General features: G+C 41.7%; 1 protein-coding gene across 1 annotated transcript in view; it reads right to left on the bottom strand.

Moving 5' to 3' along the window:
- JAZF1 (JAZF zinc finger 1) overlaps window positions 1-26023 on the bottom strand; it is a 336014-nt gene that overhangs the window by 145338 nt on the left and 164653 nt on the right. The window contains exon 2 of the mRNA XM_055420966.2: window positions 7314-7386. Within this exon, the coding sequence (XP_055276941.1) occupies window positions 7314-7386 (73 nt within the window). The remainder of the gene's footprint in view (window positions 1-7313; window positions 7387-26023) is intronic.

Genomic DNA, 26023 nt, shown 5'->3' with positions numbered 1-26023 from the left:
AAATGCTTAGCATAGACCTCAAGGCATAAAAAGTTACGTTTGCTCTTTCTAGTATTATTTCTTCTATATTGTCTCATATCCAAAATTTAGCTTTTCTTCTTGCCTTTTTTCCCCCAAGTGTATAAATATTATACAGACGAAGCAATTGGATTTCCTATAACATGAACTTGTCATTGTTTCTCATGCCACAAAATTAATAAAACTTCTTGTCTTTAAAACTCATATCCATCTCCTCCTCCGACCCCCCACCAGCACTACTCTTACAACCCTAATTCATTTCATTTTCCTCTTTCTCATTAAACTTTTTTTTATTTTAAAATTTGCTCAGGGGTTATAATAGACCAGCTTTTAAAAGAATTAAAGTTATGTTCAACACATTATGTTCAAATGAGTAAAGCAATTTAAAATAGGTATAAACAAAGGCTCTCCAATTTCTACTCAGTTATCCTTTTTTAATACAAAAAGCTAGCTCCATTTTAGCAACCCTAACTCTGCAATTTCAGTCAATGTCATTGCCAAAGAAAGTTTCAACTCAATTTTAATGTGCCCCAAAGAATATTAGAGTTGCATAAACAGATATATGAGCAGAAAAATATTAATTCTTTATCTGTTTTCACTGCATAGCAAAATTAACATTTCCCCCTGAGGTAAAGGGGAAAAAAACTCATTTGCTCACTTGTTCAGTATTCTGCACTATTCAGTATATTGCCATCAAACTGATGTTCTTTATATTCCTAACCCTTATTAGCCTCTTGAATCTCTCCTGACTTCATGTGAATTTCAGTAGGTTTCCCTTTTGTATCGAAAGCCCTTAAGACTCCTCCCCAAGTTCAATATTTAAAAAACTGGAATACAGTTGATTTTTGATTTACAAAGTTGTGTTAGTTTCAACTGAACAGCAAGTGATTCAGTTACACATACATACGATATATATATATATACTTTTTTAGATTCTTTTCCATTATAGGTTATTGTAAGATATTAAATATAGTTTCCTGTGCTATACAGTAGGTCCTTGTTTATTTTATATATTATTACATATAATATTTTATATATAATACTGTTAATCTCAAACTCCTAATTTATCCCTGTCCCCCTCCCCCCAATTTTCCCTTTGGTAATCTTAAGTTTGTTTTCTATGTCTGTGGGCCTCTTTCATAAATAAGTTGATTCATATCATTTAAAAATTTTTTAATTGGAGGATAACTGCTTCTCAATATTGTGCGAAGGTTCACTGTACAAAGATTTTCACATTTAAGCAATATCATATGATATTTGTCCTTGTCTAACTTACTTTACTTAATATGATAATCTCAAGGTTAATCTTTATCGCTACAAATAGCATTATTTTTTATGGCTAATATTATGAGTAACAATTGAGGGACATTTAGGTTGCTTCCATGTCTTGGCTATTATAAACAGTGGTGCTATGAGAGTTAGACTGTGAAGAAGGGTGATCGCCGAAGAACTGATGCTTTTGAACTGTGGTGTTGGAGAAGACTCTTGAGAGTCCCTTGGACTGCAAGGAGATCCAACCAGTCCATTCTAAGGGAGATCGATCCTGGCTGTTCATTGGAGGGACTGAGGCTGAAGCTGAAACTGCAATACTTTGGCCACCTCATGCGACGAGTTGACTCACTGGGAAAGACTCTGATGCTGGGAAAGGTTGGGGGCGGGAGAAGAAGGGGAGGACTGAGAATGAGATGGCTGGATGGCATCACCGACTCTGTGGACATGAGTTTGAGTGAGCTCTGGGAGTTGGTTATGGACAGGGAGGCCTGGCGTGCTGTGATTCATGGGGTCGCGGAGAGTCGGACACGACTGAGCGACTGAACTGAACTGAACTGATGAGCACTGGGGTTTATCTTTTTAAATTAGAGTTTTCTCCAAATATATGTCCAGGAGTGGAACTGCTGGATCATGTGGCACCTCTATTTTTGGGTTTTAGGGAACCTCTATACAGTTTTCCACAGTGGGTGCACCAATTTACATTATCACCAACAGTGTAGGAGGGTTCCCATTTCTCCACACCCTCTCCAACACTTACTATTTATAGACTTTTGATGATGGCCATTCTGACTAGTGTGAGGTAATACCTCACGGCAGTTTTGATTTGCATCCCTCTAATAATTAGCATCTATTTCTGCTTTATTGACTATGTCAAAGCCTTTGACTGTGTGGATCACAATAAACTGTGGAACATTCTGAAAGAGATGGGAATACCAGACCACCTGACCTGCCTCTTGAGAAACCTGTATGCAGGTCAGGAAGCAAAAGTTAGAACAGGACATGGAACAACAGACTGGTTCCAAATAGGAAAAGGAGTACATCAAGGCTGTATATTGTCACCCTGCTTATTTAACTTATATGCAGAGTACATCATGAGAAACGCTGGGCTGGAAGAAGCACAAGCTGGAATCAAGATTGCCAGGAGAAATATCAATAATCTCAGATATGCAGATGACACCACCCTTATGGCAGAAAGTGAAGAGGAACTCAAAAGCCTCTTGATGAAAGTGAAAGAGGAGAGTGAAAATGTTGGCTTAAAGCTCAACGTTCAGAAAACTAAGATCATGGCATCTGGTCCCATCACTTCATGGGAAATAGATGGGGAAACAGTGGAACAGTGTCAGACTTAAGTTTTTGGGGCTTCAAAATCAATGCAGATGGTGATTGCAGCCATGAAATTAAAAGACGTTTACTCCTTGGAAGGAAAGATATCACCAACCTAGACAGCATATTAAAAAGCAGAGACATTACTTTGCCAACAAAGGTCCGTCTAGTCAAGGCTATGGTTTTTCCAGTGGTCATGTATGGATGTGAGAGTTGGACTGTGAAGAAAGCAGAGTGCCGAAGAATTCATGCTTTTGAACTGTGGTGCTGGAGAAGACTCTCGGGAGTCCCTTGGACTGCGAGGAGATCCAACCAGTCCATTCTGGAGGAGATCAATCCTGGGTGTTCATTGGAAGGACTGATGCTAAAGCTGAAACTCCAATACTTTGGTCACCTCATGCGAAGAGTTGACTCACTGGAAAAGACTCTGATGCTGGGAAGGATTGGGGGCAGGAGGAGAAGGGGACGACAGAGAATGAGATGGCTGGATGGCATCACCGACTCGATGGACATGAGTTTGAGTGAACTCCGTGAGTTGGTGATGGACGGGGAGGCCTGGCGTGCTGCGATTCATGGAGTCGCAAGGAGTCGGACATGACTGAGTAATTGAACTGACTGATTGACTAACTAGCAATACTGAGCATTTTTTCATGTGCCTGTAGACCATGTGGACATGAGTTTGAGTGAACTCCGGGAGTTGGTGATGGACGGGGAGGCCTGGCGTGCTGTGATTCATGGGGTCGCAGAGAGTTGGACATGACTGAACTGAACTGAGACCATCTGTATGTCTTTTTTGGAGAGATGTTTATTTAGATCTTCTGCCCATTTTCTGATTGTGTTGTTTGGCTTTTTGATATTAAGCTGTATGAGCTGTTTGTATATTTTGGAAATTAATCCCGTGTAGGTCACATCATTGGCAAATATATTCTCCCATTCCATACGTTGTCTTTTCATTTTGTTTATGGTATCTTTTGCTGTGCAAAGCTGTGCAAAAGCTTTTAAGTTTAATTAGGTCTCAGTTTTTATTTTTGTTTTTATTTCCATTACTCTTAGAGACGGATCTAAAAAAATATTATTGCAATTCATGTCACGGAGTGTTCTGCCTATGTTTTCCTCTAGGAATTTTAGAGTATCTGGTCCCCTTAAGGGTCCTTTTAGCATATTTTTCCCCCAAGGTCAGACTTGCCTTCCTTCTTGCAGCTCTCCTTTGCTCAGTTCTCTTTTCCCACCTACCAGGTTTTTATTTATCACCTACAAACCAATATCTAGAGTGTCTACCATGTATTCAGTCCTATCTAATGTATGTGGCACTGTCTGCAAAGGAATCCCAGTGAGAAGGGTTGTTACTAACCTGGGCAACCTTCCGTACACAGTCTTCTCTTGACTTAAAGATCACGAGTAAATGTCTCAGTCTCCTTCCTATGTCTGCTTCTCTGCCAGCAAGGACACAATATGGTGAATTCTCTGTTGTATCAGATCTCTAAATACAACGATATGTCCAGTTTGACACATCCTCTCCAGATCTAACTTTCAGCTTATAATAAATACAGGAAACAGAGGAACCTGCCAAATGGCCTCATGGAGACAATCTAAAGGAAACCCTGAAGGTGGCTCATCTCATCAAAAAGTCACTGTACCAGATTAAAAGAAACTTGTGGGGACAAAACATCCAAGTGTGATGTGATGTGCTGGACTGGACACTGGGTCAGATAAACTACAGTAATGGGCTTGCTTAGATCATCTGGCGAAAACTGCATATGATCTGGCTATTAGACTAGATGCAAATGTACTGAAAAAGTAGAGGTCAGTGACAAAACTAAGCAGACTGCAAAAGAGTGAGTACAGCTTTTAGTTAAAAATCATACGTTTACTTATGCATTTATTTTTATTAAAGTATAGATGCTATTATGTAGTATTTTTAAAAAGCGATCTGAAAAATGTGTTCTAAGGTGTAACCACTAGTGATTAGTTGAGTGGTGGGAATGTGATATTTTAATAAATTTTTTTGTTTGCTTACATTTTCTAATTTTCTACAATGCCTCCATATGGCTATAATTATAAAAGGTTATTTAATGGTTGAGATTTTTTAAAAAAAGTTTTTATGTTGTATTGGGATATGATGCTTTTGAACTGTGGTGTTGGGAAAGGCTCTTGAGAGTCCCTTGGATTGCAAGGAGATCCAACCAGTCAGTCCTAAAGGAAATCAACCCTGAATATTCATTGGAAGGACTAATGATGAAGCTGAAGCTCCAATACTTTGGCCACCTGATTCGAAGAGCCAACTCATTAGAAAAGACCCTGGGAAAGACTGAAGGCAGGAGAAGAGGGGACAACAGAGGACGAGATGGCTGGATGGCATCACTGACTCAATGGACATGAGTTTGAGCAAGCTCCAGAAGATGGTGAAGGACAGGGAAACCTGTGGTGCTGCAGTCCATGGGGTCGCAAAGAGTTGGACATGACTGAGCAACTGAACAACAGCAAAACTGGCGTATAGCTGATTAACAATACCATGACAGTTTCAGATGAACAGGGAAGTGACTCAGCCATACTTTACATGTATCCATTCTCCCCCAAACTGCCCTCTCATCCAGGCTGCTACATAACACTGAGCAGAGTTACCTGTGCTATACAGCAGGTACTTGCTGATTATCCATTTTAAATATAGCAGTGTGTATATGCCCAGCCCAAACCTATCATTCTCCATGCCCCCACCCCTACAACTGTAAGTTCAATTTCTAAGTTTGTGAGTCTCTTTCTGTCCTATGAGTTCATTTGTATCATTTCTTTTTAGATTCCACATATAAGGGATGTCATACACTATTTCTCCTCTGACTTACTTCACTCAGTATGACACTCTTTAGGTCCATCCATGTTGCTGCAAATGGTATTATTTCATTCTATTTAATGGCTGAGTAATATTCCATTGTATATATGTATAAAGGGGTTTGTTTGTTTGTTTTTAATGACTCATTTTCTCCCAGAAGACTCATCTCAGAAAGTTCACACCCACTGATTACATCCTGGCTCTCTCAGATTTAAGCACATTCTACTGCACAGTTAATGAATGCTCAACTATCATACTCGATTCAAATTCTCTGGTGGATTTTTTGTCTGAAGCCCTTGTTCCTGCTCTTCACCTTCACTGAAATCACACCCAGCAGAGTATTTATTCCTTTAGTGAGTATAACACCTGTGTGATCAGCAGATCCCCGCTGCCAACCTGGCTGATGATATAAACAGGAAGAATTAATGTGAAAATCTCATAGACTCTCATTAGAATAAGGCTTAGTAGCACACACCTTTGTACATACATAGATAACATATTTTACCCAAAACACAATAGCCATGCTATTAAAAAATCCTACTCAATACCATAATTAACTTATTAACTTATAAGACTATCCTGTTCCTCAATATTACCAGGCTTTTTCACATACATTCCAGTCCCATAATTCTAATGTTCACTTTAGAATTTAGAAACTAAAGTCGTTTCAAAACCTATGTTAACCTAAGGAAACACAGATTTGTGAGAAATCCAGAAAAGCACATACATCTTTATATATTTGAATCTAATGTGACTTTGAAGGTGTTCCACTTAAAACATCCCCAAAGTTATGGGTACTGAAAAACCGTAGCTATTTTATCTCAGTTTCAGAACAGACTGATAAGTAGGAAACCCCAAGAGGACATGCAAATAGATGTTTACATTAATGAATTCTTTAGAAAGCATGCTTCATAAAAGAACTTTAAAGTGAGCACAGCGACCCCAATTCAAAGCCCTCTCCAGACAACGTTTAAGTAATTAATTTACTAAAAAGGCATTAAAATGAAGCAGTACAGATAATTCATTCCCAGCTTTCTACCTCAAATCCTGAACCAAGGATCTGGCACCAACCTCTGGCACCAAGAAACCAGAAACACTCTGCCTTATATAAAAAAGGGACAGTCAATAGATATTCAAGCACTGAATTATAGGCAGAGATTTTTTTCATTCTTCTTAAAAATTCACTTCAATGCTAAGTTTACTTTGCCTTTTTCTCTTGGGAGGTTGGGCAGGGGGGAGTTGTCTTAACATAAAATGATTTCAGGTTCTCTTCAAAAATCCCTGTCTCCTTAATTATTTGAGTTGGCTGAAACACGGAGTCCTCTTTTAGACCCGAAATATAAGTTTTAATAGTTCTCCGAGGTCGTGCTCACATGTTCAGTTTCAGTAAAAACTCATATATGACTGGACACAGAGGAGTCAGCTGAAAATGTTTTTCCTAAAAGGAGTCGCTACTATGTAACTTTGATATTAAGTTATTTCAATTATTTATATCCTGATATATTCTGATATTCCAACAATGTTCTGAATTCATACAGCACCTCTTTACCCCAGGTTTTAAAGTTTCACTCACATAAATCCATTAATCTCCCAAACTGCCTTATGAAGTCAAAAGAGCGTACTCTAACTCTGCATACAAAATACTTTCAGAATGAGCTTATAAATCAGTCATGTTTTCCGCCACATGAACAGAGAACTACAACCTGCCTCTCCCCAACAGAGAAACAAGAAAATTCCATATAGAGGTTGATTTTAAATAATCTCCTGTAAATATTTGAAGACTGAAAACATTTTTCCTACCCTGTTAAAAAGATACCTTTGAAAAATAAATGTGGCAGATATGAGGTTGCTATAAATTCTGAAAATGGCTTACCTATTAATGTAACTGAGGGCAACATAGGTTGGCTGCTGTAATTCTTGTTTTTCTAAAACACGTGGATCTGTATCTGAAATAAAAACACAATTATGATTTTTCAGCTTTCGCATCAGAATATATGAGGCTACCTAACCTAACGTAACACAGGCTAAATGGAGAAAAAGATTAATTTAGTAGACTACTTTTTAAAGAAACCTCAGTCAGCAAAACATAATCATTTGTTCATTCATTCATAAATAACAAGATATTGCATTACTTTTCAAGAGAATTCCAAACATCAACAGTGATAAAATGTCCATCTGTCACACAAACTCCTGCACAATCCCCCTCATAAATATTGGTTTTCACTGCTTACAGTTACAATGTTGGCATGGTTTTTGGCGGTTAATCGGCCTAAGAAAGAAAGTCTCTGTTAATTATGCTCACTTCAATGCTGGAACAAATTAGTTGCCGTTGGAGAGCTCCGTCAATTTGAAAATCTACTGAGTATTGTTCATATTCCCCGAACACTTTTCTAGGTTTGGGTTCACATTCTAGAGGACAATGCTTCTCCTTCTTAATTGTATAATGAGTTTATTATAAGTTTTCTAGACTCTTGATCAGAAATTCTCATGCTGGTTCAGAATCCAAAAGCGTCACATTCATCAGAGGGTTTTTTTCCTCCTTGAAGAGACAGAATTCAAAACCATGGCAACCTTCTCTATGTGTTTCTCCAACACAACATAAAAATGCACTTTTACAACTATAAATATATTCTCAAGTTTCTCATGTAAAGAACTGACTGAGCTAAATATACACAAAAACAATGTTTCTATAGTAAAACTATAAAGAAACTGAACACATTTTTGTTTTCTTAGAAAAACGTTCAGACATTTCACACAGATTTCCTTTCATTACAACCTTGCTTAAAACCATCTCATTATTAGAACTCTTCCAGCTGCATTCAGCAATAACACCTTCTTTGATGTAATGACAGATGCTGTTTCCAGCACCTTTGTACAGCAAGTGTTTACTGCACGTGGTGGCTGTAAGATACACATGCCAACTTCAAAGTGTGGTAACAGGTGATTAGGGTAGAGGATGCAGACACAGTGGCACAGAGCAAGGGTGGCAAAAATGACAGCATAAAAACCAATTTACAAATGCTTGCCACTCCCAGACTAAAGCCAGACAGCAGTGGCAATTTTATTCTTGGTGTTAAAGTTAAGAATCTCATGTTCACTTTATTGTTTTTCCTAAGCCAAGAAATTTCAGAGACATACTATTCAGAAATCCTGCTTCCTGGGTCTCTGCCATGGCAAGTCCATGAAAGCCAAATTCTGAAACAAGAGACAAAGGTTCTCTGAATGGCTCCATCAAGTCGGGTCTTAAGGTTTTTGGCAGCGCAAGTGAGAACAGATCAGTAATTCAGCATTTCCTCTGCCTCCTACGATGATTACATATGCAACTGAGGCTGTCCGGAGATCATTGGACCTACAGAAATACTGTCTTATGAGCTTATTCCACTATCTTCCAAAACCTCAGGCTAGATGTATGCTCACATAGCCTCAAATTATGAGTGGTGAAAAAAAAAAGGGACATCCAGAAGCTTCCAAATACCTCTCCATTGTCTCCCTAGGCAACCTATAGGACATCCATGAAATCTTCACATTCTTAAAACGAAATTAGGTACTTGGTGCCCACAGTCAGTAGAAGTCTGCATGCATGCCACTGGAGGAAAAGCATCAGGGGCCAGTCGAGAATAAACATCAGCTCCTTCACCTGCTTCCTGGCTGACTGGTGTGTGGTGATCATGACTCACCATTTTATGGATTTAATTACACCAGGGAGCCTTCCACATTCAGTAAAAGTATAATAGCTGCCTTTATTATTTCTCCCTCCCTGACAGAAAAGGAACTGTCTAATGCTGAAAACTCTCCACAGGAGGGTTAGAGTGACAAGGGCATAGGGTGTTCAGAGCAGGATGACGATGTCTTCCTCGCGAAGACAGGACGTCATTTAGCAGAATGACCCGGAGCAGAGTAACTCGAGCCACTGGAGATGACGACTGACTATACCAAGAACATCCTTAAGCCATGTGCCACACTGACGCGATTTTTTTTGCCTAAGTTGCTACAACAAGAAATGTGATACGAACTGCAGTGGCTACAACTGCAGATATTCTCCCAGATATTTCTCTGGCTTGCTTATGGTACCGATGAAAATGTGATCCTTGAACACTGGCTGTCACTTGTCACTGCCCAGAGGTGAAGTCCACCTCAGTAAATGGCCTGCGGGACAGGAATACTTGAATTTTTCATGGCTACACAATAAACCACTAAGGGATGACTTTTCTGTCTCATATCATCCCAGCACAGTCACAGATTTCAAGCAGATTGAAGGCTAGGAGAATTCAAATATGAAAATGTACTTTGAAATACCCAAGCGTTAAAACCTAATGACTTACTTCAAAGTCTCTAAAACACAGTATCCTCTGAAGTGGACAGCACGTGCCTCCTGTGCCACTCCTCTTTCGGGGTAACAGCTTGAACACACTGCTCCACAGTTAAGGACGAGACACAAAGTGGAGCTTGCCGTAGCTCATGTGACCTACTGTCCTGTGGCTTTACAGATTCAATTAGATGCCAAGAGGCCGGATGGCACAGCACCAACTGCCAGGACATCTCAAGCGGCAGAGAAAAAAACCAGGCAGATGGCAGGAGTAAGGAAAGGACACCCTTCAGACCCCTCTGGATAGATCTAGAGTCCCACATGATGAAAGAAGGGACAAGAGCACACCCTGTTCAGTGATGGAAGCGTGTGTTCATCACGGCTGTCCCTGGGGTTGGGAACCATGGTGACCAACTGCCGGGATGTGGGGCCCGTGTTGAATCTTTGGGAGCGTTACCTTCAAAGTTCCAGGAAAACTCAAGGTTGTTTCCTGAGTTAGTGGAGGCTAACTGATGAGCTCAAGGGCTCTGGCTGTGCTTCAGCTAGTCTGCATTGTTGGGATTTTATGTGCCTCTGGAATTATTTCCAACGTAAGAAAGTAAAAACTGTCTCTCAGCAAGACTAACAAAGCCTCTCCCGGCAATGAGCTACTTGTAGGCTGGGAGGCAGGAGTGAGGAGGAGACAGGATAGCACACCCCCAAGAAGGCCTTCCTCAAATTCTATATCCTCGAAACACTGAGCTCTGTGCTCGGTGTGGAGGGCAACAGTGGGAGGCCTGAGACGACGTGGGTGGGAAGGCAGTCCCCGAAGATAAGACCCTGGAGAGGCAAAGGCCCACCCAGCCAGATGAGGGATACCGAAGGTCTGGGATGAAAACACCACTGTTCTGTGGACTCACTTGGTAACAATTAATGGGCACAGTCTGTTCTCAGTCTTCCCCCTAACAGCTGAACTCACAAAGCTGCAGAGCCGTCCACAACATCCCTGGCTGAGCACTGCACGCCTCCGCCCTGCTCTGCACCAGCTCATCCCCAGCACTGCCCTTGTTCTGTGCCACCACACCACAGACTCTGGCCCTACCCTTTCCGCTTCCCACGCTTCTCAGAGGTGAACCACCTCACCTTCTTTGCTCTCTCCAGCACTCAGCTCAGGGCCAGGCATGTAGGAGATGATGCATAATCATTATTAAGTGGACATACTAATTTTATGATGTGAAAAATTGAAGACTTTTGGTCAAACATGGCAAGTAGATCAAAGGCATCTGTTTCCCTCACCATCCAAGGTCTCGGGCATGCGTGTTCAGTCATGTTCAACTCTTTGTGACCCCATGGACTATATAGCCCTCCAAGCTCCTCTGCCATTTTCCAGGAAAGAACACTGAAGTGGGTTACCATTTCCTACTCTAGGGGATCTTCCCGACCCAGGGATTGAACCTACATTTTCTGCATTGACAGGCAGACTCTTTACTACTGGCACCACCTGGGAAACCCATGTCCAAAGCCCCACTAAGGAGGAAATAAAGGAATTACAAATTCTCCAGGGATAGAAAAAAAAATGAGGTAATGTCAGCAGACAAATGATTTCAACGAGTGTTTTGAAAGATGTAAAGCTCATACAGGAGTGCGAGTGACCTAGGGAGGACAGAGGAAGCCACGGTCTCAAGTGCCCGCAGCAGGCGAGACACATGGGCCAGGAGGGGAGCCCCCTGTAGAAGCCCGAGGCACCCTAGACTTGGAGGTGCCAGGTGCCGCCAACGGCAAAGAAGGAGTTCAGGGCTGAAAACAGGAGAACTGTTTAAAAGGCTGCTTATCTACAGACACTGAACCAGGAAACCAAGCACAGAGGAGGAGTGGGGAGAACACAAGGCTGAAAATAAGGAGATTAAAGTAGAGATATACCTACTTCACTGGCCTTCAGAACACTGGCAGCCAAGCAGGAGGGTTCCTCCCTTGATTAAGCTAAGTGGGTGCAGAGATGAGATGGCCAGATGCTGACATCTGGCGATTCCCTGATTAAGTGATTTCCCTGCAGATAAGTCAACAAGCTTCATCCACGCCTCTATCCAGAGCCTCCCATCAGCTTTTTATTGCCTTGATGTCTTAAATAGGAGCCAACAGCAGTCAAGAAAGGGTCATTAGACATCGGAGTTTAAGTCTTGAACATGAATGGGAGATACCAAAATAAATAAATGGTGGGAGACAGGAGCAAAGGAGCAGACAAATTGAGACTTGGAAAGTTAAGTGACATGCCTATTTACACAAACTCAGTTAACAGCACGGCTAGGACCAGAAGCCCTGCATCCTCAGAACCATTAGGCCAGTACTCTGATCATTTTAAAGGCTGCTCATCCTCTGAAGTCAACTCGTTGCTACCATCCCGTTGTAACACTGGCCTCCATACAATCTTTATAGCTTTCTTAAAAGCCCGGCAAAGTTGTGTTGCAACTTTTCGATACACTTTTAGGACTGAATTTTGATGAACCAACAATTTACAAAGACCAACATTTAATTCACAGCTAGTTTACTTCAGCTGCCGAAATAAATATTTCTTGCTGGCAATAGTCCTTCCAAAAATAAAAATAAAATAATCCTACAATTGCCCACAACCAGGCTTTGAATGGATCAACTTTTCTTTTGTTTATAGACACGTCATTTGAAACTTTTCCCAAGCCATAATTTCCATTACAGGGCAGTCAGTGCAAATTACAGTGAGATTCTTGCGTTTCCAAATTCAATGTGAAATCCAGATGCAGTTAAGTGTTGCTGTAAACTTTATGAGTTAAATATCTCAAAGTCAGGGACATTGTGCAGTATAATAACACCATCTATTAAAAAAGCATCCATGTTCCCATTTGTAGCCTGAGTTTTCCTCCACAAGTGAATGAATAAACATTATTCAATCAAGACCTGTTTGGACAATGCTCCAGGAGCCTGATTTATAAACAAACACAGCATACTGCAGACTTTCCAGTTTCCGACATGGCCAGAGGGCTAAAGTTATTAGAAATAGACCGTTGGGACCAGAGTGCTTTCTAACTCTTCACCAACCCATCGAATTCCTATTGATGACTGCTTCAGAGTGGTAGCTATTTTTCCTGAGTAAAAGATGTGGAGCCTTATATGTATGACACTATCAAATCCACACTCTTCAACCAAATTCTCCACCTTGTTACCTGGGACAAGAGGGACTGCCAGAGTCCACCACGGCTGCCAGGAATGCTTAGGTAGCCCACAACCTGTACATCTCTATATAGCAGCCCTGAAGACGGGTGCTGGGGTTACACAACAGTAAAATTCTTCTATACAGGAGTAAGACCAAAACTTACTCTCGTTTGATCTTACACGCTTGTATGCTTTTACACACAAATGGACGTGTCTGCTTTCCCCAAAAGTGAACTTGATGATGGATGCAAGTAACACGTCATACAAAAGACCATAAAAGAGCTTCTATGTCATTTGTGCCTATGGGAAGAGCCTATAAGCAGATATGTGAAAGAGAAGGCAGCTGCTGGTGGCTGAGGCTAAGTGACAAATGATAAGGCAGGGAAAATGATGCTCTTGAAATCCTCTCTTGAAGGGTGGAAGGAAAATGGCTGTTCATAAAGAGACCTTCCACTCCTTCTGCCTAAAATTCTTTGCCCAAGAAAGTCCTACTCATCCTCTAAGGTGTTGACCTATATACTATCTCTACCATGCACTGTGTTATACGCATCTGCAAATCTGTCTTAGCACCCCAGCAAAACAAAAGCTCCTTAAGGGACCAGATTTTACAGGTCACAAACCCTAAGTCCAGTGCTCTGTAAATAGAACATATGCTGAACAAACGAATGCCCCACACATGTGTAACACACAAGACACAAAGGTCAGCATCCAGCTCAGTCTGTTCCATATGGAGTTAGAGGGACAGGAAAGGAAAACAGACTCAAGCGTAAGTGACTGTCCAGTATAGAGAGATATTGACATGATAAAAACATACCAGTAAACACAGATGTACAGAGGGAAAGAAAATAATGCAAAATTCAGAATAATGGAGGGCAGGTATAAAGAGCTAATTTGGGAAGGATTCACTGATGAATAGGAACTGAGTTGGGTTTTAAAAGAAAGGGAGCTAGGCATAGGGAGTGGTTCATATGTTAGATTAGGGGATCCAAAAATGGCATGAAGTTTGAAGCAAAAAGCACAGGTGAGAAGTCTGTGGGTATTATGGAAAGGTAGTAGGACGGAAGAGCCAATATTCATTAGTTATAAAATATTTATAGAGATACTTTAAAACAGAGGTTTTGAACTGTGGGCAATTTCCCCCACCCCCCACCTCACCCCCCTCAGGATGTCTGGCAAGGTCTAGAGACAACTGGGGGGAGGTATCTAGTGGGCAGAGGCCAAGGACACTGCTAAACATCCTGACGACGCACACAGGACAGCACTCCCCTCCCCCAGCAGAGAGTTACCTGGCCGGAAACACCAGTAGCCCTGTGTTAGAGCTCTATGATTGTGATGATGATGGAGCTCTTGCTTCCAGACTTTTTTCTCTTTTCTGTGGTCTAAAGCAAAAGGTTAGGAGGCTACAAAAGATACAAGAGGTTGTTTGGACTTACAAGAGCTCAGACTTTCCTCACAAAGAACCTGAATTCATTTCAAGAAAGACATACTGACCTCTTGTCATGCACTATCTACACAAGCAAAGTTCTAAGTCAGTAGATTCACAACTGAGCAGCAAAGACCACACAATTCACAGTCAACAATAATCCAAGAAAGACTGGGATTCTGTGCCAACCTAGAGGATTATACTAACTGCTGGAGAAACAAAACAGGATTCCCAGGGAGCATCAGAGAAACTTCTTGCAAGGAAATTTTACACAAGTCTTGAACTAAATATACAGTCAGAAAAGGTGAGAAAATGGTGAATCAGAAAATGGTCTGAGCAGAAGCAGAAAGGAGCAGAGATGGGGGCAAGGTGTGGCTAGAACTCTGCACGAACAGTCTTGCAATTCACATCAGGCCCATGTTCTGGAAGGTTTAAAATGTTCTCTAAAAGTCTGCACTTAATCCTGTGAACAATAGAGAGCCTTAGAAGGAGTAAACTGATACGTTCCATATTTTAGAAAAATAACTGGGGGGTGGTGTGGAAAATGGGGAATAACCTGGAAGAAAGAAGTATAAGGTTTAGTGAAAGCAGAAATGGAAATACACAATTTTTTTTTTCTTGTGTACAGAGCTGACGGCTTCATTACCGAAAGGAAGTAACTAGAAAATGAAAAGGGTTTGACAGGCAAGAAAAGAAGGTCTGCTTCTGATGTGTGGGCAGACATTTTGCAGAAGCAAGACGACTCAAAGGAAGAAGAGATAAAGGGCTCAGGACACAGATAGGGGCTGGAGCACTGGAGATTCCCACCAAGACGCCACATTCCAGCAGGCACTGGAAGCAGACCATGTACCACAAACCAAACGATGATACACAGCAAAGACCTGGCCATCCCGAGACAAAACTTGGTTATTACATGAACTCAGCCAATTCATCAGAAAGTACTGACCGAGGAGGAAAAAAAAAGTACTGACTGAGGACCTAGTATACCTACTAGAATTCTGCCAGGGATAAAGAAAAGCCGGAGGCTGCACTGCATCTGAAACCAAATAACTGCTAAACTTCACAAGGGAGCAAATATGAAAGATTGGGACAAAAAGAAACCTGAGTCCAAACAGTCAGTTTAGTGTTTTAAATGATTTGCTACCCAAGTCTCTTAAGGCTCACTACTGTAATTATCCTCCCATGGGAATCCCTGCTCCCACTTCTTAGTGTTGCCAAGGATTATAATGCAACTCCCCCACACAAGTCAAAATGCCGCCTTTCAATATTAGCTGCATAGCCTATTTAAGTCTTAGTTTTTTTCATCTACAATTTTGATAAGGATAGTACTTTTGCATGAGGGTTGAAATGAGTATTAAATAAGCAATGTGTCAGGTGTAGCTACTAGTTGGTTCTTTAGCCCAGAGAATATTTTGAAATCAAACTCTGCAGTGTTGTGGATTATCTCCATTTTATAGTCAGTGGTATTGTGATACACAGAAAATCTGAGAGCTCATCATTCATATAATGTAGAGGGCTTCCCTGGTGGCAAGATTGCTGGGAGAAATATCAATAACCTCAGATATGCAGATGACACTACCCTTATGGCAGAAAGTGAAGAGGAACTCAAAAGCCTCTTGATGAAAGTGAAAGAGGAGAGTGAAAAGGTTGGTTTGAAGCTCAACATTCAGAAAACAAAGATCATGGCATCTGGTCCCATCACTTCATGGGAAATAGATGGAAAAACAGTGGAAACAGTGTCAGACTTTGTTTTTTTGGGCTCCAAAATCACTGCAGACGCTGATTGCAGCCATGAAATTAAAAGACGCTTGCTCCTTGGAAGGAAAGTTATGACCAACCTTGATAATATATTAAAAAGCAGAGACATTACTTTGCCAACCAAGGTCCGTCTAGTCAAGGCAATGGTTTTTCCCGTGGTCATGTATGGTTGTGAGAGTTGGACTGTGAAGAAGGCTGATCGCCGAAGAATCGATGCTTTTGAACTGTGGTGTTGGAGAAGACTCTTGAGAGTCCCTTATACTGCAAGGAGATCCAACCAGTCCATTCTAAAGGAGATCAATCCTGGATGTTCATTGGAGGGACTGATGCTAAAGCTGAAACTGCAATACTTTGGCCACCTCATGCGACGAGTTGACTCACTGGAAAAGACTCTGATGCTGGGAAAGGTTGGGGGCTGGAGGAGAAGGGGACGACCGAGAATGAGATGGCTGGATGGCATCACCGACTCTGTGGACATGAGTTTGAGTGTACTCCGGGAGTTGGTGATGGACAGGGAGGCCTGGCGTGCTGTGATTCATGGGGTCGCGGAGAGTCGGACACGACTGAGCGACTGAACTGAACTGAACTGAACTGAGAGGGCTTCCCTGGTGGCTTAGAGGTTAAAGCATCTGCCTGCAATGAGGGAGACTTGGGTTCGATCCCTGGGTTGGGAAGATCCCCTGGAGAAGGAAATGGCAACCCACTCCAGTATTCTTGCCTGGAGAATCCCATGGACGGAGGAGCCTGGTGGGCTACAGTCCATGGGGTTGCAAAGAGTCGGACAGGACTGAGTGACTTCACTTTCACTTTCTTTTTCATCAAGTAGTCATTTCCCCCTTTTTCATTCATGAAAAAAGGGAAAGTGTTAGTCACTCAGTCTTGTCTGACTCTCTGCGACCCCATGGACTGTAGCCTAGTAGGCTCCTCTGTCCATGGAATTCACCAGACAAGAATACTGGAATGGGTAGCTATTCCCTTCTCCAGGGTATCTTTCCCACCCAGGGATCTTCCCCAGGTTTTCTGTATTGCAGGTAGATTCTTCATCATCTGAGCCCACCAGAGAAGCCCCTTCTTCCTTCATAATGCTTAGGAACATGGCTGACTGGTATAAAGACTACATTTCCCAGCATTCCTTGAGCCAGGTGCAGCTCCATGACTAAGGCCTTGTCCAATAGGATTTAAGCCTTCTGGGAAGCCCCTTTAAAGTTATGAGCCTTTCTTTGCGGTATTTTCCCCTCCTGCATCTAATCTGGAGATGAAATAATTTGAGGAATAGAAGTCATACATGGCTAAGCAACACAATAGGAGCCTGGAACCCTAATCCCATGAGGCCCACCACCACTCTGACCCTCTCCAGACTTCCTGAAAGTGAAAGAAAGAAACTCTTCCACTTAAGGCACTGCTATGTAGGGTTTTCCAGTTACATGAAGCCAAACCAAATCTGAACAAAATAGCTAGAATCCTGGTTTATTTTGTTGGACTCAAAGTTCTAATCTGAACTATGTAATATTTTATGTCTTGCCTTTTTTTTTTTAAGATTCTTAAAAAATTCTCTTTAAAAATTAACATACCAGCCGATGAAAACAAAATCAGAGTAAAATCACACTCATATCATCACACCATCTGTGGCTCACTCTTAACCTGGGATAATTAAAAGAATGGGAAAAAGAAGGGAAAACCATCATGTCAAATGGCTCTTCTGGTGGCTTTAGGACTTCCTCTAGAATTGGTTATTAGTGGGCAATAATGAAGCAAATTGCACATGCATATTACTTCTCAGTTATGAACAATGCAACCAGCAGTAACCTTTGAAGCTGTCAGGATCTTTTCAGGCAAGCAATTAAAGTGAAAAATTAGAGTGTGCACAACTTCCATCACCCAATACTACATGTAGTAACATCACCTACAAACACTGACTTAAGAGTGTGACTTGGTCTGAATACTTATTAATGCAGATCTGTTCCCATTTGTTCCTTTTTTCCCCTGTAACCCATTCCACTCCCACCTGCCAAATTTTTTTCCACTTCTTTAAAGGGCAGCTCTGACATCATGAATCACATTTACCTGAAACCTACATGCACTATGACATCCCTCAGGAAGGTTCCTTCCTGATCCCCTGACCAAAATACAAATTTAGGCAAGCTTGGATTCCAGAGAAGAAAAAGTAGACAAGGAAGTAAGCTCTGATTAGGAAAACAAAAAATCAAGATTATAATAATTAACATTTAGTTCAGTTCAGTTGCTCAGTCGTGTCCGACTCTTTGCGACCCCATGAATCACAGCACGCCAGGCCTCCCTGTCCATCACCAACTCCCGGAGTTCACTCAAACTCATGTCCACAGAGTCGGTGATGCCATCCAGCCATCTCATTCTCGGTCGTCCCCTTCTCCTCCAGCCCCCAACCTTTCCCAGCATCAGAGTCTTTTCCAGTGAGTCAACTCGCGGCATGAGGTGGCCAAAGTATTGGAGTTTCAGCTTTAGCATCAGTCCTTCCAATGAACACCCAGGATTGATCTCCTTTAGAAGGGACTGGTTGATCTCCTTGCAGTACAAGGGACTCTCAAGTCTTCTCCAACAACACAGTTCAAAAGCATCAATTCTTTGGCGATCAGCTTTCTTCACAAACAACTGATATTTACATGAGGCCAAATATCTGTCAAGTATTGCATGCTAGGCACTGACGGACCTTCAGTCACCTATCAAGGTCCCAGTTCTCAAGTAGACCAGACTCTGGAGGATGACTTACACTGATCTATAATAAAAGTGGGCTGATGTTAAAAACAAAAAACAAACAAAAAAAACCCCCGACTTTCTGCTGAGGTGTAGAAATCACTTCTTGCTTACATTTGTTTCATGATTTAAATAGTTGGAAGGACTTCGAGAAAAGGCAGGAATAAACAGAGGTGAGCCACTTGGAATAGGTTTTTCCAAGCAGAGAAGAAAGCCTTGTGCTGAGTCTAAAGATGGGAGGCTTACAGGTCCCATAAGCAAGTTTGTCTCATGTTTTCAGTCATTTCTATGCCACCAAGTACCTAGAGACCAGTGATTCTTTCTCAACTAGAACTGTTCACTACTATCACCTGGGTAGCTTTCAAAAATTTTGATGCCTAAAACCAATCTCCAAAAATTCTAGCATGCAATCAGAAAAGAGATGACGATCTGGTTTAGAAAGTCATTTAATCAGTTTGCATTTTACCCCCAAGCTAAAAAGACAAACTGTAAAACTGTAAATGATTTATTGAAAATAATTTAAAAGTTTTATAAATAAATCCAAGTCTGTAAATTCAGACTTGACTTAAGTCTCAGGTCTTTACCACCCCCACCCCAATCTTTAAATTTTATAAAGATAGTGCTGAGCTTAATGATTATGTCGACTATTAGTATCATGTATCTTTAAAAGCAAATCACAACCAACCAAACACCAACAATCCTTGAACTGTGAGTGATTTTCATCTACTTAATAAGAGCATTCTGGCAAGCCCTCTTACTGGGAACTGCCCCATCCCCTCCTCCACAACCTTTTATTTTTGGTCACTGATTTTCTTCACAGTATGTTCCTAAAATAGTAAGACTGCATTCCTTGAAGTATTCTATGGCTCAGAATTTTCTGTCATTCACATTGGCCCCAACCAGTGCAGTTTTCCTTGCTGTTATTATTCACCTCACTTAGAAATCAGGTCATAACCAAGCATAATCGTTGTGCATTTTGGAAGCCAGTTAAGGACTGGCAAAAGGAATCACCCTCATTACTTCTCATCTCCCAGGGAGGCAGAGACAGAATCACTGCTTTTGGAAAAAAAAAAAAAAAGCACAGAGAGAAACAATTGAACATCTGGACTTGGAGTAACCTGGCTGTTCTGCCTGAAAGCCATCAAACGTAAGAGCCCACATCAGTTACAGTTCACTGGGGTGGATGGCTGATCCGCAAAGATCTGCCTGGCAGGCTCCGGGATCCCTCACGGCATCTCTGTGCCCAGATAGCAGCCAGGACAGGGTGTGCAGGCTCCAGGGCCACAAAGGTCGTACAGATGTCAGGGATTCATTCCTCCCCGATCTGCGTGGGTTGTACACTCCTTCTACTTACTAATGAGGAGGGGCACATGCTGGGCTGTCCACAGATCAGTCTTGCTGATGGTGTGAATCTGGGCCTGGAAGGCCCTGGCACATGGCAGATGACCCCTGGAATTCTTGGCTTCTGTGGAAGAACGTCTGGGAAGCAACTCCAGACTTCCTGTTGCTCTTTTTTTTTTTCTCCAAGACTTTCACGTCTGTAGCCAGGCAATATAATAATTATGGGCACAGTCGGCTCCTTAACTCTGTGACCTGAGCAAGTTTCTCAGTCTAAGTCTCAGTTTTCTGACATGAAAGGCAGTGATTCATAGTTCCTACACATTATGAGATTATTATGAGGATTAAGAGACAAGCAGCACAGAGCTCGTAGTGACTGCTACATGGTAAATACTTAACAAACTATACCTGCTATTATTGCAGGTAGTCAGATCTGAAAGCATTTAGTGTTTACACCATTGGACTACATTTGTGAACGATCAATTGTTCTTAAGTAGCAGTGAGAACTTATCTGGTGCCATTAGTGGTGAAAGCAGAGAAGACAATGGCAACCCACTCCAGTACTCTTGCCTGGAGAATCCCCAAGGACAGAGGAGCCTGGCAGGCTATAGTCCACAAGGTTGCAAAGAGTCAGACACAACTGAAGCAACCTAGCATGCATGTACAGAAATGATAACTGATAGTTAAGACGATTATCATTGCTGAGTGCCTACTATGAGTCCATGAAGAATGAGCTCCTTTCTCTGTGCAATCCTCATGAAAACCCTGCAGGGGAGGTACACCTCCTACCCCTTTCCCAAAGGAAGATATAAGACTTAGAAAAGGTCCAGATCACACAGCTCGGAGATAAGACTTTAGATCCAGGTGTGACTTCCAAGTGTAGCTACTTGACCCTGACCACCACCTAGTTCTGGAGAAAGGTACTGGCACCCACTCCAGTATTCTTGCCTGGAGAACTCCATGGACAGAGCAGCCTGGCAGGCTAGAGTTCATGGGGTCGCAAAGAGTCGGACCACCTCGTTCTGTCACAACATTCAACAGCAATGTTCTCAAATTGCCGACTGGGCTTTTCTTGATTTTTTTTTTTTTTCTCACTAAAATACTGGAATTCTTTGGAAGCACTGGAATGAAAAACACAAACTGTGATGAAAGCCAGAATCTGCAACAGAGGCTTGAACAGTAACTCACCTTCACCTCCTATTCAGTTTCTCCTCTGGATGACTGATCTTAAAAGAACATAAGATCTGGATCCAGAAGAGCTGGATTCTAGTCCTCCTTCTAACCAGTTATTCTTGTTTAGCTACTAAGTCATGTCTCTTTTGTGACCACATGGACTGTAGTCCACCAGGCTCCTCTGTCCATGGAGATTTCCCAGGTAAGAATAATGGAGTGTTTTGAAAAGAAAAATGGAGAATAAGCCATTTCCTCCTCCAGGGGGATCTTCCCTGACTCAGGGGTCAAATCTGCATCTTTTATATTGGCAGGCGGATTCTTTACCACTGAGCACCCGGGAAACCAGCTCATTCTAACTTATGCCTTTAAGCAAATTAGTTTTGTTTCCTGTGAAATTATGGTTCACACTGCCGTCACAAGCTTGAGATAAGAATCACCTGTGAATTGAGCGATTCCAGTATAAATGCTAAGGCCCCACGTCCGGTTGCCAACCTAAGGTGGCCTTGCAGGTATTATCTCCCCAATAAGAATAACTCGATGCAACATTACTTACTTGTTAGTATCTTAAACAAATACTATGTGGGGAGGAGAAGGCTTCAATTATACACTGAAATAGTGACATGAGTTCTTTGTACAAAGGGCTTAGACGTCATCTGCCTTCATTCCTGAAGCTTAAAGCATGTGCTTATGCGCCAGCATCGCTCTTCTCCTTCAAGAGTAAGGACCTTCATCAGAAAGCTCTCCAACTGCGCTTCCAAAGAGTCACGGGTCTTGTCAGTGGAGACAGAAAACTTTTTGGCTAGTTTTCAACTGTGTTTATTAAGCCACTCTAACTAGAAACAGTGTGATCAATTAACATGCTTTAGAGATAAAAGGAAAGCCTTCCAATTTATAAACCAAAACACACTGAAATAATTTTATCACACATTCAAACCAAATGCAAAACTCCCCATAATGCTTAAGTAAAACAAGCATTATCAAAGTAATCGCAAGACATTGGATTCCTCAGAGAGGTTCAGGAGACTTCAGGGATTTGGTAAACATTACTATCAGCTGAGTTCCAGAAAATGGAACACAGGGAGGCTGATGGATTTTCTCAGCTTACTGGAGATGAGATTTAATACTCTAGACATGGATTCAATATCATAAAGATATTAAAAAAGGAATGCACAGATAACATACACTTTTAAAATAGATATGTTCTTTGCTGACTGTCTACAGCCACGCTGCCTGTCATTCTCTTCCCCCTTCAATTCACTCTAGCCAAGGATCTAGCGTAGGGTGTTCTCAACATTTCAACAGTGCTATATATATTTTAAATTGTAACCAGTACATCTCCCCCACAGAAATATACAGAAGGCTCACAAAACATTACTCAACTTCACTGTATGCAACCAAGATATTATTTCATTTTTTAAAATGTTGGGACAACCCACTAAATTGATTTTATGAACCATTCATGAGTCCCAAATAGTGATATTTTAAAAAAATGTAACTCTTGCTCAATTACAAGTCAATAATAGCATGCATTAAGCCCACCCCACACTCGACTATTGTTTATAAGACAAAATACTTAGGTAACTCCCAATTGGCTCCAAACTCATCTTCCCAAGTTCTCTTCATAGAGCTCCTAGCTTCATCTCGTTCTCTGCACACATCTCGTTCACACTCCATACCTTATGTTCTGATGATCCTGTTTGCCTCCCCAGGTTCACTGCCTGCCTTTCTCTGCCTTGAGCTAGTCTACCCAGGCTCTCTGGCCAGGATTAGCCAATGAAAAGCACCAGTAGGAAATCAGAGGGTGAAAGAGAGATGTATTCTGCTGATAAGCCTTTGTAACATAGGCGGCTTCCCCAACTTTGAACACTTGCTCCCAACATCTCCATAGCCATGCTTGGATTCATCCTCCCAAGTCTACTATATGGGGTACCGCCCCTCCAAAGCACTCCAGAACCTACTTAATAGAATTCACCTTAGTACACACCTCTGTTAAAAGACTGAATTACACTTAAATTATCTACATCCCAACAGACTCAGCTTCTCCAGAGCCACCATCCATTTCCCTTTGTCCCCAGCCACTAGTACAGAGGCGGGCACGTAACTGTGATCACTGAAAGGATCAACAAATGAGTGAAAGGTAAAAGAATTGTTAATTATCAAATGACATCACAATTATATGCCAGGAAGGAGTATTTTCTAACAACGGTGTCTACAGAGCTACTTCGAAATTACCACTCTGGGGTGACATAGTCTCATACTCGTGCTCAGTTGGGTCTGACTCCTTGCAACCCCATGGACTGTAGCCTGCCAGGTTCCTCTGTCCATGGAGTTTTCCAGGTAAGAACACTGGAGTGGGTGGCCATTTCCTCCTCCAGGGGGATCTTCTCAACCCAAGGATCAAACACACGTCTCTTACATTTCCTGCCTTGACAGGCATATTCTTTATCACTGAGCCACCTAGGATGCTCGGGGTGACCTAGTCTGTATTTTCTAAATGTAACTGCTGGAAGTCAGCTCCAGAAAACTGCTGCTAACTGTGTGGTACACCAACTATCTCTGGCGGTAACTAACTAGCTCCTTCACAATCCCACATTACCTAGCAGGGTGTTTTCTGCTTATTATGCTAATTACATTTTACTTGAAAGATGTAATTATTGCTGCAACCCGAAGAAATAATTAATGGCCAATTTTAGTGGGCAAAATATTCATTAATCAAGTCAACAGACAACAGACCTGCATAGTTTAAGAAAGGTCCTTAGAGAAGAGAAAAAAGATAATCACCTGGAGACTCCTCCGTTCCATAAATATAGGTTGCTGCCGCTGCTGTTGCTAAGTCGCTTCAGTCGTGTCTGACTCTGTGCGACCCGATAGACAGCAGCCCACCAGGCTCTGCCATCCCCGGGATTTTCCAGGCAAGAACACTGGAGTGGGTTGCCATTTCCTTCTCCAATGCATGAAAATGAAAAGTGAAAGTGAAGTCGCTCAGTCGTGGCCGACTCGCAACCCCATGGACTGTAGCCTACCAGGCTGCTTCGTCCAAGGGATTTTCCAGGTAAGAGTACTGGAGTGGGTTAAATCTATTCAATTACAGTCTCCTGAAAGTTTACCTTTCAGATTTACTCCAAAGACTCTTACTGAAGTCTCAGTTTAAACTTCTGGGTTCTAAAATGTATTACCCAACAGAATTGTATTGCCTGAAAAGCTGTGATACGGAGGAGAGATACATTTCATACCGGGTCTCTTGAAAATGTTGATTTGCTTAAGGGTTCCTCAGCTCAAAAACCAGCCTCGGTTTTCTTTCATGAAAGGCAGGGAGAGAGGTGTCATAATGAGAACACTATTCTGTTTGCTGGATTTTTACACCACCTTTGTCTCTTATAAACACTCAGCCTTTTAAACGTGAGGGAGAGAGGATATTTAAAATTCTTCTAACACGCTAGTAATAAGAGCCCAGGGAAGTATTTGTCAATGGAAAACAACACAGTGACCAGGGATCAGATCAAACTCTGCTTACTATTAAAAGATACTTCAATCCCCAAGACAACTGTCCCTCACACAAAACGATAAACCCATCGCCCTGTTTCCTATAGTTCTTCTCTTCAATGCCCTTTTATAATACTTATATGCTCAGATTTATGTCAACTGTATATTTACTAGACATGTTCCCCCATTACAAGGGGCTTAAGGGACCAGGAGAGATGGGTCACAGAAGGCAGTATACAATAATTGACAGTCAAGTTTATTTTTTACACCAAAAAATATTTCCATGTTTTCATTTAATTTTAAATGCTAACAACCATATTCTAGCCTCCACATGCTCATAAAGCTGTTTAACAGTCCAGAAAGAAAAAAATAATAATAATTTTGTTTAAAATAATGTTCACCATCCACATCTTAATAGTCTGGACACTGAAGCATTTTTCATTTAGAGTAATGATCTCCAGGAGTAAAAATAATATAATTATAACTGAACTACTTGGTCAGCTAAATCACAACCAGAAATGCGCTGGTATGTATTTCATTCACTGTGTCAAAAAATCTTCATTCTGGACCATCAACATAGCACTAAATTTTGATCTGTCATTGAAAACAGGTCGCTTCTATTTCTGGCTTACAGCAGGGTAACAGGGTACAGCAATTGGCAAAGACAGCTAATATTTCATATTAAATCTCCCCACCTGACCTTCTGAATCAAAAGTAGAGAGACTCGTGAATAAGGAATTATTTATTATATAAACATCTCCTTTACGTCTTAAAAATAAAAAACCTTTTAAAGCATGGAAAGAAAGATCAAAATCCTTGGGAAGAAAGCTGGTTGTCTATGGGACGGCCACTGAAGACCCCTGAAGGCTATGGGCTATACTCCTCAGCTGCCTCCTCTTACAAACAGGACTGTGTGGGGAGCCCTCGCATTTGAGCGGACCATGAGACAAAGCCAGGATAAGAGTTTCCAGAGAAGGAATTCTGATGAAAGGGCATGCTGGCCGCTCGAGGTGTGGCCCTTGGTGGCCCTTTGCCGCTGCCAGGCAGGGAGCATGAGTTACACGCACTGTAGGAGGAAGCAACTCTCCGCAACTCCTCTACGATTCATTCTGAAATCACACGTGGATTCACCTTTAAACCACGTTTTAACCTTTCTTTACATAAAAACTTTGCGAAAAACTTTGCAGATATATCCCCGCCTTTACTACCT

This window comes from Moschus berezovskii, chromosome 3, assembly GCF_049115385.1.
Source record: "Moschus berezovskii isolate FMDL1 chromosome 3, NW_MosBer_1.0, whole genome shotgun sequence".
Lineage (NCBI taxonomy): Eukaryota > Metazoa > Chordata > Mammalia > Artiodactyla > Moschidae > Moschus > Moschus berezovskii.
Note: the sequence above shows the minus strand (reverse complement) of the source record. Positions and strands in the feature narration are given on the sequence as shown.